The 12,789-nt window shown below is 48.4% G+C and overlaps 1 protein-coding gene across 1 annotated transcript in view; it reads right to left on the reverse strand.

Moving 5' to 3' along the window:
- The window catches only part of LOC113427269 (dynein axonemal heavy chain 2-like), a 76,122-nt gene that overhangs the window by 38,876 nt on the left and 24,457 nt on the right, over window positions 1-12,789 (reverse strand). Inside the window, exons 8-12 of the mRNA XM_087947401.1 lie at window positions 12,655-12,789; window positions 8,476-8,563; window positions 6,989-7,194; window positions 6,571-6,700; window positions 4,121-4,303 (exon numbers count right to left, since the gene is read on the reverse strand). The exon at window positions 12,655-12,789 is cut by the window's right edge and continues 23 nt beyond it. Coding sequence (XP_087803527.1) covers window positions 4,121-4,303; window positions 6,571-6,700; window positions 6,989-7,194; window positions 8,476-8,563; window positions 12,655-12,789 — 742 coding nt within the window. The remainder of the gene's footprint in view (window positions 1-4,120; window positions 4,304-6,570; window positions 6,701-6,988; window positions 7,195-8,475; window positions 8,564-12,654) is intronic.

The raw sequence follows: 12,789 nt of genomic DNA on the forward strand, positions 1-12,789 counted from the left end.
AGCTCAGAGAGCAACAAGGACCTCCTCCTCCTCCTCCTCCTCCTCCTCCTCCTTTTTCTCTTCATCTTCCCCCTGTTCCTCCTAATCTTCCTCCACCTCCTCCTGTTCCTCCTCTTCTCCTTCCATCACTTCACACATCCCATTCCCTTCTAGCACTGATGATGTTACCTAGTCGGGTCATGAAACGTCTGCAAGAAAACCACCAAGCTCAGAGAGCAACAAGGACCTCCTCCTCCTCCTCCTCCTCCTCCTCCTCCTCCTCCTCCTCCTCCTCCTCCTCCTCCTCCTCCTCCTCCTCCTCCTCCTCCTCCTCCTCCTCCTCCTCCTCCTCCTCCTTTTCTCTTCATCTTCCCCTGTTCCTCCTAATCTTCCTCCACTTCCTCCTGTTCCTCCTCTTCTACTTCCATCACTTCACACATTCCATTCCCTTCTAGCACTGATGATGTTCCCTAGTCGGGTCATGAAATGTCTGCAAGAAAACAGCCAAGTTCAGAGAGCAACAAGGACCTCCACAGTCCTCTTCCTCCTCCTCCTCCTCTTCTTCTACCTTCTCCTCCTTCCCCTACTCCACACATCCCACTTCCTTCCAGGGCTGATGATGTTACCTAGGGTGGTGAAACGTCTGCAACCAAAACACCAAGCTGAGGGGCCCGCCAAGGGCCTCACAAGGACCTGTACAGCTAGTCCTTGACTTACAACCATTCATTTAGTGACTGTTCAATGTTGCGACTGCACCGAGAAAGCGACTTGTGACCATTTTTCATGCTTACAACCATTTCAGAAGAATTCCCCCCCACCCCACCCCCGTGGGACATGATCAAATTTCAGTTGCTTGGCAACCAATTCACGTTTACGACAGCTGCAGCGTCCTGAGAAGGGTGCGTGTGTGTGTGCGTTTGTGTGTATGTCACACCAAGTCACTGGCCAAGTCCATGGGAGAATCCAGACTCACTTAACAACCGTGTCACCAGCCGAACAACCCCCCCCCCCACGATTCCCTTAGCGACCGTGGCCCGAAAGGACGTAATGTCTTGCTTAGCGATGGGGGGGGGCTTCCATCGCGGTCGTAAGTCCGAGGACCGGCGGCATTTTCGAAGACCAGGCACGTCTCCCGCCCACATGCCACGGAAATAAATTGAAAGCCAGAAATGAGCTTCTTTTGTGGTCCAAGCCCCCCTGAGGGAAAATTTCCCCCAGGAACCTCCAAGGAAACCATTTTGTTTTTTTCGCCCATTTGGCTTGTTTTCCATTTTCAAGTGGGCACCTGGGGAGAGGAGGGGGGGGGGAGTGGGCATCGCGTTTGATTGACGGCTTGAATGCCAGGTTGTTTCTCTCCTGGTGTATAATTAAAGCTGCTAAAAAGGAACCAGCGAAGGAGGAGGAGGAGGAGGACGTTATTCAGGTAAATAGCTTAAAAAGGAGACGGGGAAGGGAGGGGAGAGAAGAAAAGGAATGAATCACGGACAGCCACAAGGGCCGTTAGCAAAAACCGAATTATTATGATTATTAATTATTATCATCGTCATTACCGTGGAGTCAAGCCGGATGTTCAGACTGGGTTTGGCATCTTTGTCTACCTATTGAGTCCCTACCAAGGATCTGGGATAGGCAGACCTGGATGTTTGCCACGATCAACAACGACAACGATAATAACAATACTCAATTATTATTGTTGTTATTATTATCTTTTATCCATTAAACATGAAACTCAAGCCAACTGCACGTTTTAAAATGTATCATAAATCTCACTGACCACTGGCGCTGGTGGTTGATACGGGTTGCTGCCAGCATCCCATCTATCAACCAAGTATCCCCTTAAAATTATTACTAAATAATCATGATTATTATCTCTTTTATTCATTAAACAAGAAATTCAGTCCACTGGACATTTTAAAATGTATCACAAACATCATTCATTGGCACTGGCGGTTGATATGCATTGCTGCCAGCATCCTAGGTATCAACCAGCAACAACAACAACAACAACGACAACAACAACAATAGCAGCAGCAGCAGTAGCAAAGAAACCGAAGGAACTGCGGGCCACCCGGTAAGCTGCTGCAAAAAGATTGTACAAACTCGACTACAAGTGGCCGCACGACAAAGTAGCAACAATGGTACAATGGAAATATCATTTGCCTGTTAAGCAAGAACTGGTGGGGCCATAAAACAGGAAAAGTCATAGAAAATGAAAACCATTAAATTGCCAGAATCCAGACAGGCAGGTACCCGGCCACATAACCCCCTGGACTTAACAGTTGTCGCCAACAAGAAAAGACAGAAAGTCTTGCGTAGTGAATGCGGCAGTGCAGAACAGAAAGAACTGGAGAAGATCACAAAACACACAAAAACCTACAAATAGAAATAGAACAACTGTGGCAAGGGCAAGCAAGGGTGGTACCCATAGTCATAGGTGCCTTGGGCGCAGTCCCAAAACCACTAGAGCATCACTTGGACACCATCGGTGGCATTGACAAATTTGCCGTCGGTCAATTGCGGAAGGCAGCTTTGCTTGGAACAGCTTCCATCCTGCGGCGATATCTGCAACCCCATCAAACATCCGGATTTGCCCATCCCAGGTCCTTGGCAAGGACTCGATAGGTAGACAACAATGCCAAACCCAGTCTGAACACCTGGCTGACTGTGCGATGAATAATAATTTGGTATTATCATCATCATCATCAGTGCTGGTTAATAATATTTGTAATACATTTTAAAATGTTCAGTTGACTCAGTTTCATGTATGTTGTTGTTGTTGTTGTTGTAGTACACAAAAATGACAGTATACACAGCAGACGAGATAACCATGCTGGGTTTCGTGTCGCAACTCACTAGTTGAACACTTCCCAAGTGTTTAGGAATTATTATTATTATTATTATTATTATTATTATTATTATTATTATTATTATTATTATTATTATTATTATTATTAATAATAATAATAATAATAATAATATTATTATTATTATTATTATTATTATTAATAATAATAATATATATCATCGCACGGTCAGCCAGATGTTCAGACTGGGTTTGGCATTTTTATCTCATTATTATTATTAATATTATTATTGTTGTTGCTGCTGTTATTATTATTATTATTATATCTTTTTTATTCATTAGACACGGAACTCAAGTCAACTGAACATTTTAAAATGTATCACAAATATAACTGGCTGGTGCTGATGGTTGATACGGGTTGCTGCCAGCATCCTTGGTGTTGTTGTTGTTGTTGTTGTTGTTGTTATTTGCTGGCTGGCGGAACCGAAGAAGGATTTTTCCAGCCTGTTTTTTCATGCACAGGGCACCGGGAAGCGACAACCTTATTTAGAAGTAATTTCCTCGACTTACGACCACACAATGGAGTCCCAAATTTCCGTCGCTAAGTGAGACATTTGTGAAGCCAGTTTTGGCCCCCTTTCACGACCTTGCTTGCCACGACTGTCAAGTTGTTCGCAATCCGGCTTCCCGCTTGGCTGTGCTTGTCAGAAGGTTTGGTATTCAGACAAAATCATTTCTTACTTTGTATTTCTTGCTTTCTCCATTTTCCTGATCCAATCTGCAGCTTTAGGGATTTCCTGAGGGCACCCAATCCAATACAGGCAGTCCTCGACTTATGACCACAAGGGAGTCCAAAATTTCCATCGCTAAGCAAGACATGTGTGAAGTGAGTTTTGCCCCATCTTTCTGGCCAGAGTTGTTAAGTGAACCACTGCAATCGTTAAACGTCCGTCTCACACACGGTCGTTAAGTGATTCCAGCTCCCCCCCGCCGCCCGTTGACTTTGCTTCTCAGAAGGTCGCAAAAGGAGAACCACGTGACCTTCCAGGACACGGCGACCATCGTTAAGTCCATGCCGGTTGCCAAAGCGGCAGAATTTTGGTCACGTGACCCCTGGAGGATGCTGCAGCGGTCGCTAAGTGTGGAAAAACGGCCGTAAATCACTTTTTGCAAGGCCATTGTAACCCCATTATGTTTGCAAGTCAAGGGCTCCCTGTAAAACACCTTCCCCGTTGCCTTGAGGGCCACCCAACTCAAACAGGCGCTCAGGAGAAGCCACGGGAGATCCCCTCAGCCCTGTTTCCTCCACCACCACCTTTTAGAAGGAGACAGCCCTACCTTCATGGGTCTGTCCACGCGCCGCCGGAGCGCACGCATCCAGTGGGCCATGCCTGAATAGTGACACATGTACGGCGTCAGGAAAGGCGTCTTCCTGCTGAGTTCCTTGTTGACCAGGGACAGCTCCCGGTTGAAGAGCATGAAAACGTCCACCGTCTTCTTGTCGAAGGTGCGCTTGATGGCCTGAAGGAAGGAGGCTGGTTGGAAGAGGCCCAGGGAGCGAAGGTGTCCCCCCCAGGAGGTCCCCGAGGCCCCGAGTTCCAACTCTGTGGTTCTCCCCAGCTTCCAATTTAAGCTGGGTCTATTTTCAATTTATTCTCCAAAGTACTGGAGGGCAGGACAATAAACAACAGGTGGAAACTAACCAAGGAGAGAAGCGATTAAGGAGAAATTTCTTGACAGGGAGGACAATTCACCAGTGGAACTGTTTGCCACCAAAAGTTGTGGGTGCTCCATCACTGGAGGGCTTTTAAGAAGAGAATGAACAGCCCTTTTGTCTGAAATAGTATAGGGTTTTCCTGCTTCAGCAGGGGGCTGGACTAGAAGACCTCCAAGGTCCCTTCCATCTCTATTCTGATTCTATTCCTTGAAGTTGGTGTTTTCGAGATCGGACAACCTGAAGATGGATGGACCTCAGCTCCCAGAATTCCCCAGCCAGCCATGTTGGAGTTGAAGTCTGCCCACCTTCAAACTATCCAGGTTGAGGAGACTGTTCTATTTTCTACCACCACATTCCTCACTTCTCTGGGGCTCACATGCACGCCACAACTGAGGAGATTGGTTGCTATGGTTGGGCCAAAGGGCCCTTCCAGGATCCCAGAATTCCCTTCCTGGCCAAGGGATTCTGGGAGTTGAAGTCCAGGTTGGGAGAGGCTGTGCTGGAACTTGATGATCATGGACTTCAACTCCCAAAATTCCATTCTTAAGATGCATGAACTTCAACTCCCAGAATTCCATGCTTTAGATGGGAGGGCTTCCACTCCCAGACTTCCATGCTTAAGATGGATGGACTTCAACTCCCAGAATTCCATGCTTTAGATGGGAGGGCTTTCACTCCCAGACTTCCATGCTTAAGATGGATGGACTTCAACTCCCAGAATTCCATGCTTTAGATGGGAGGGCTTCCACTCCCAGACTTCCATGCTTAAGATGGATGGACTTCAACTCCCAGAATTCCATGCTTTAGATGGGAGGGCTTCCACTCCCAGACTTCCATGCTTAAGATGGATGGACTTCAACTCCCAGAATTCCATGCTTTAGATGCATGGACTTCCACTCCCATGCTTAAGATGGATGGATTTCAACTCCCAGAATTCCATGCTTTAGATGGGAGGGCTTCAACTCCCAGAATTCCATGCTTTAGATGGGAGGGCTTCCACTCCCAGACTTCCATGCTTAAGATGGATGGACTTCAACTCCCAGAATTCCATGCTTTAGATGGGAGGGCTTCCACTCCCAGACTTCCATGCTTAAGATGGATGGACTTCAACTCCCAGAATTCCATGCTTTAGATGGGAGGGCTTCCACTCCCAGACTTCCATGCTTAAGATGGATGGACTTCAACTCCCAGAATTCCATGCTTTAGATGCATGGACTTCCACTCCCATGCTTAAGATGGATGGATTTCAACTCCCAGAATTCCATGCTTTAGATGCATGGACTTCCACTCCCAGACTTCCATGCTTTAGATGGGAGAGCTTCCACTCCCAGACTTCCATGCTTAAGATGGATGGACTTCAACTCCCAGAATTCCATGCTTTAGATGCATGGACTTCCACTCCCAGACTTCCATGCTTTAGATGGGAGGGCTTCCACTCCCAGACTTCCATGCTTAAGATGGATGGACTTCAACTCCCAGAATTCCATGCTTTAGATGCATGGACTTCCACTCCCATGCTTAAGATGGATGGATTTCAACTCCCAGACTTCCATGCTTTAGATGGGAGGGCTTCCACTCCCAGACTTCCATGCTTAAGATGGATGGACTACAACTCCCAGAATTCCATGCTTTAGACGGGAGGGCTTCCACTCCCAGAATTCCATGCTTAAGATGGACTTCAATTCCCAGAATTCTGGGAACTGGATTCCACCCATTGTCAAGTTGCTTCAAGCCTTCCGAGCATCTTTCAGGAGATCATAGATTAACAGAGTGGGAAGGGACCTTGTAGGTCATCTAGTCCAACCCTCCGCCCAAGCAGGAGACCCTGCACCATTTCTGACAAAATGGCAGTCCAATCTCTTCTTGAAAGTCTCCAGGGATGAAGCTCCTACAACTTCCGACAACCACCTCAGGTCCAAGCCCTTCTTCTCCTCGCTAATAAAATACAGGCCCACCAGATGCCGCTTTATAGCATCGTTACAGCCGTTCTTGGAAGCCCTGTCTTCCCTTCCCCGCCACCCCAGCTGCCACCCATCTCTCCCCGGTTCAGCCACTGTGGGCCCACGTGTACCTCTCGGGAGGACAGATGTTCGAAGATGTCCTGAATCTCCACCCCATGTTCCACGTCCCTCACCGTCTCGAAGGCCGAAGTGATCAAGTTCTGGGTCATGACTTCCAAGTCTTTGACTCCTGCGCGGAAGCTGATGGCAGAAGGAGGAGGGAGAAAAAGAAAGAGGAGGAAAAGGAAGAGGAGGAGGAGAAGTGGAAGTGGAAGAAGGAGGAAGAGGAGGAAGAAGAAGAGGAGAAGGAGAAGCAGAAGAGGAAAAAAGAAGAAGAAGAGAAGGGGGGAAGAAGAAGAGGCTCTTGTAAACCATCTAAAGCTCTTGGTGGACCTCCATGGCACGTGTCCCACGGAGCTCTCCCCTCCCTCCCCATGCCCCCACCCCACCCACACACCCACACGTCTTTTCTTGTCAGATTTTTCTCACCGGCTGAAGTCTTCGTGCCAGGTTGTGTTCTTCACATCCAGAATCCCTCCTTTCACATTCCGGAGGTTGTTGAGATATTTACTGAAGGTCTCCTCGATCTCCAGCAAGCTCCTGGTCATCTGGGGACCTTGTTGACCGGAGAAACAGGGCAGCGGGGTCTGTTTGCCGTCTTCCCAGCGGGCGAAGTGTTGCTGGCTGTCGCAGACCTATCGGGAGAAGGAAGCGGCTGCGATCACCATCTCCCCCATGGATCTACTCCCACTGGGCACTGGGCACCGAAAAATGATGGGAAAAGATTCAAGTGTCAGGATTCCGGCGGTTGCCCTAAGTCGAGCTGAGCTTCAAAAACTTCAGGGGATTTATTCGGAGCCAACGTGTCGGCATGGCGTGTGTGAAGCTGATGCCGAGACACGTAATTCGCTGTCACCTATGACCCCGTTTCCCCCCACACCCTAATTCATATTCTCCAATAAAACATGTTCGTAGCCAAGAGTCATCAATCGCATTCTCCAATTAAGAGATTTGCCCAGGGCAGAAATTCCAGTAGCTTAGTTATAATCTTTGCAAGATAAGGATGGAATGCACTTTCGATTCCAAACTGCTGCACTGCTCTTCCAAATTGCTTTCTCTCCCCCCACCCCACCCTTTCTTTTCATGGCGACTCTCAAACAGGCATAGAAATGTTTTATGAGTTGACGGCAGGAACAGGGAGCTGTTCACCAGGCTGGAGATCCCTCCATCCAGCCGGTCCGCTCTCGCTCTGCAGAAGACTGGACATCAACTATGCCAGGAGGCATAGACGGATCTATTGTGGTTCGCCAGCAGCCTGTGCAGATGGCAGTGGAATCGGACAGTGGGGAGGAACATGGGCCAGTCTGGGAGTCTGGGGAGGAATCGGGTGAGGGTCCTTTGTCCGATGCAGAGATGAGGCCAGGACCCTCTGGGAGTGGGGTGCAGCCTCCGGAGCCTCCAGAGTCTGGCAACAGCGAGGCAGAGGAACAAGGGGAGCCTGTTCCCAGCGCGCATGTGCAAAGAGCTGCTCGAAGGCGAGAGCAGCTGAGACAAAAGGGGCGACTCAGGAGTAAGGCTGGGAGGTGATTGCCCCTCCCATAAGGGATAAAGGACAGGCAAAGGTACAGAAACCTTTGCAGGAAGCAATGTCGTTCACTCTCTTCGGATTAAACCTTGAAGCTCTGTATGGACTTTGTACTTCAGTTGGTTTTTTTTAACAGTTCATTTGGCACTTTAGTTGTTGGCAGCAATTCAAAGGAGAGAAAGGTGGGTGCTTATCTCGAGGGACTCTTTGGGACTTATTGCAGGCTGGGAATGAACGTAATTCCCAGCCGTTGAAATAAAATAATAAGTTATTTGGACTAAGCGGTGTGCTTAATTACAGTCTCAGGGAGCCGTGGTCAGAACAGGATTGCAGAGGTCAACCCTTAGAAGCTAACATGGACCGCTAGAGACGGACACCTACGTACACCTACCTCCAGGAGGTCTTTGCAACGTTGGACAAAGGCATCCACCTGGGCGAAGATGCTGGTCTGGTCCAGGACCCATCCCTTCCCAGAAAGCCTGTCGGAAGAGTCAGCTGTTAATTAACAATGAAACAGTGGAACTGCTTGCCACCAGAAGTTGTGGGAGATTTTTAAGACGAGACTGGACAGCCACTTGTCTTGAATGGTATAGGGTGAGGTCCCTTCCCACTCTGCTATTCTGTTATTGTTATTCTCACTGGGTGGGGGGGGAAGGTTGTAGGTGGGCAGCAAGCAGCCCAGAACCTTAGAAAAAGGGGCGCTTGGCCGATCTCCTTCATCTCCTCCCCCCCTTCTCCTTCCCACTCCAAGGGCCAGAAGTTTCCCAGAGAAATCAGCTAATCAGGGAAGGCCGAAGCCCCCTGCCCCGAAGCCCCCTGCCCCGAAGCCCCCTGCCCCGAAGGGACCAGGCTCGAGAGCTTAATCCGGGGAGTCCATGCCACGCGGGGGTCTTAAATGCCTTTTTTTTATATCTTGCTGGCTATTGATCCAGCCCCGCTAATTTGAATTTGAAGCAGAGGAGGAACACTTAAGACTTAATTGTCGAGGACCAAGCAGCCACTTAAATCTGACATCCCTAATCATAATGATGGATTATTTCTCAAGTGCGGAGAAGCTGGGCGGGCGGAGGGGAGGGGGGTGGGTGGGTGGGGGCTTGGGGAAGCAGCCTCGGCAGGGCTGGAAGAAGATTGAGGGAAGCCAAGGATTGGGAGGGTCTCCCACCCACCCACCCCAAAAAAATTCAACTTATTGATTAGGATCCAGCCAGCCATGGTTTGCCAGCTCTGAGAAAGCTACACAAGGGGGCTGCGAGCATCAAACCAGGATGGCCCGGCATGGCTCGGGGAAGGCTATTTGTGGACAGGGAGTAGACCTCAACTTGCAAATGTTCGTTTAGGGTCTGTTCCAAGTTACGACGGAGCTGGAACAAGGGACTGGGTTTTTTTTCGCACTTACGACCGGGGTGGGATTCCAACATCCCAGCCACCGGGCAGCGAGCTGGTTGCTGGGTGGGTGCAGCTACGGTGGACCCTGCATTTACCTGTATTGCATGGAGACTCCAGGGAGGAGCGGGGCCAGCCGGTCAATTTAAATATCGGTTCAGAGGACCAGATGAAAACTTAACCTCCGGTTTACCTAAACCAGTCCAAACCTGTCCGAACTGGTAGAATCCCACCCCTGCTTACAATCCTGGCAGGCTGTCAGGATTCTGGCCATTACCCCGCAATTAAATCATGAGTCTCCAGCCAAATTTCCAAAGAATTTATTGGGAGTTAACATGTCCAGCCCTGCCTGGGTGCAGCCGACTCTGAGACCCATCATTCACTGCCACCCTTGACCCTGGTTTTTCCCCCCACCCCAACCCCCTGGGTGTATCGTAATTCATATTCCCCAACGGGACACATCCATAGCCCAGAGCCATCAATCCTGCTCTCCAGTTAGATCTTTTTACGGCAGAAACTTCAGTCACCTAGTTACTATCCCTGAAAGGCTATTGATGGAATGCGCTTTCGGTTTCCAAGCTGCCGCACTGCTCTCCCCCTCCTCCCTTTCTATTGGCAATTCTAAAAAGACCATAGAAATATTTTATGAGGTGACAGCCATCCCCGTGGTCACGTGTTCCAAATTTAGCCGATTGGCCCCCGGTTCGTATTTACGATGGTCGGTGTGTCCCTTTTGACGAGCAATGGGGGGGAGGCGGATTCACTTTATGACCAGAGGACTCACTTACCGATTGCCTGAGTCACTGAACAGCTGTGGCAAGCAAGTTCATAACACGGGGGAAAAGTCAGTGAAAGAAATGTTTTAGGGGGCGACGGAAATTTGGGGCTTACCTGAACCTCGTGGCACTGTCCACCACCGGGACAGGCAAACACAAGTAGTCCTCGAGTTACAACTACAACTGAGCCCTCCAAATTTAAGCCGCTAAGTGGGACATTTGTTCAGGGAGCTTTCTCCCATTTTACAACTTGTCTTGCCACAGATGTTAAGCGAATCACTGCAGTCGCTAAATAGCCATGTGGTCGTTAAGCAAATCTGACTTCTTTGCTGGTCAGAAGGTCGCAAAAGGGAGCCACTGCGACCATCATAAATTCGAGAAGGTGGCCAAGCATCTGAATTCTGATCCCGTGACCTGAAAACATGGTCAATTTTTTTCTTTGCTTTTTTCGTCGTAACTTGAAACGGTCACTGAGCGAAGTGTTGTAATCGCTCAAGGGTGCCGGGGACAGAGTTGTGATCCAAAGTGTGGATCGATGCAAACGGGTAGAAAATTCTGAGCCAAATCATAAACTGGGGGGCTGGAATAGAAGACCTCCAAGGTCCCCTTCCAGCTCGGTCTATATAATATTCTATTCTAAATGCAACTTTTGGGAGAAACCCAGGAAATTTAGAAAAAAAAGTCTAAATTTTTTTTTGGGAAAGTATCGCTTCTTCCGATACAGGGTAGTCCTTGACTTACAACCGCAACAGAGCTCAACATTTCTGTGGTTATCCCAGACGTTAAGTGAGCTTTGGCCCATTTTACGGCCTTGCTGGCCACAGTCGTTAAGTGAATTGCCAACATTGGCAAGTGAGTCACATGGTCGTTAAGTGAATCGGGCTTCTCCGTTGACGTTGTTCGTCCGAAGGTCGTTAAAGGGGATCCTGAAATCCTGGGACATCTCGACCGTCATAAACACGAGTCAGTTGTCAAGCATCTAAATGTAAATCATGCGACTCTGGGGATGCTGAAATGGTCGTAAATATGAAAAATGGTCGTAAGTCACTTTTCCAGTGCCATTGCAAGGTCAAATCGTCACTAAACGAACTTGATTGGGGGGAGTCAGAAAAACAAGGGAAAAAGCTCAGGAATTCAGGTAGTCCTCGACTTACAACAGTTCATTTAGTGACCGTTCAAAGACACAACTAAAAAAATAGTGACTTAAGACCGCTGTTTCACACTTACGTCTGTCGCAGCATTCCCCCGGGCCACTTGATCAAAATTCAGAGGCTTAGCAACTGACTTGTACTTATGACGGTCACAGCGTCCCGGGGTCACGTGATCCCCTTTTGCGACCTTCCGACTAAGTAAATTCCATGGGGAAGCCAGATTCACTTAACAACTGGGTTACCGATTTAACAACTGCGGTGGTTCACTTAACAACGGTGGCTGGAAAGGTTGTAAGATGGAGAAAAACTAACTTAACACATGTCTCACTTCGCCAAATAAATTTGGGACTCAATTCTAGTTATAAGTCGAGGACTGCTGGTTTATAAGGGATAACAGATAACAGATAATCAGAGTTGGAAGGGACCTTGTAGGTCATCTAGTCCAACCCACTGCCCAAGCAGGAGACCCTACACCTATTCTGGCAGATGGGAGTCTAATCTCCTGCTGTCTTGGGCTCAGAGTTGCGAAGAAATCTCTATTTTAGCTATTCTGCATATTGTCTGGAAAAAAACACATTTTTATGGTGAATATTAGATTATTTACAATATGGGGAGTTTGGATTTGAAAATTAACACCCAAAATTAAAATGAAATGAAATGAAAATGAAAATGAAAGGCCAAAAGTAGCTCAAATTGACAGGGAAAATGCAATCGTTGCATGTTACCCATAAGAGGGTGAAAAATAAGAAGGAGAATTATTTATGTAGCTTCACGCAAAATATTTCCTGATGCGGTGAAAATGGGAGCATTTCAAAGCATGTTAAACGCTTCAAAAAAGCATTTAAAAGCAGCCTCTGCATTGTGAGGAATACGTCCTCTACGTGGGATTAAAACAATTTAACAACCGGTTCTTGTGAACCGCTGCGAACCGGCTGAATCCCACCACTGAACGGGGTTAGGAATTCCCATCGTGAGTTGCTGAGGTCGTAAAGCCAGTCATGAACAGATAGTAGTTACAACCCGTCTTTAGTGTAGTCCCCGACGAGCTCAGGCGGTCGTTAAGCGAATCGCCTGGCCGTTTTAAGTAAATCCACCTTCCCCAATGGACATTTTGTTTTGTTCTGAGATCCGCTGGTGAGGTCTCCAACCGTGGGACACACCGCAAATCCGAGCGGCGGCCAATCATGATCACTGAGGACTAGCCCCTTTGGCACAGTGCAACTTCTCCACCCCACCCCCAGACTCCACCCCCACCCTTACTTGTTGTGCATGTAGGATGCCTGCTGGTAGCAGTCCTTCCAGGAGGACATGCAGGAGATGCAGCTGTGCAACGTCTGGCGGGTCGAGTTGATGTAGCCCTCGAAAAGGCGGTCCAAGGAAATGTCTTTGCAACAC

The sequence above is a fragment of the Notechis scutatus genome, chromosome Z, assembly GCF_049901735.1.
Source record: "Notechis scutatus isolate UNSWTSFEM ecotype Mainland chromosome Z, rNotScu1.2, whole genome shotgun sequence".
Lineage (NCBI taxonomy): Eukaryota > Metazoa > Chordata > Lepidosauria > Squamata > Elapidae > Notechis > Notechis scutatus.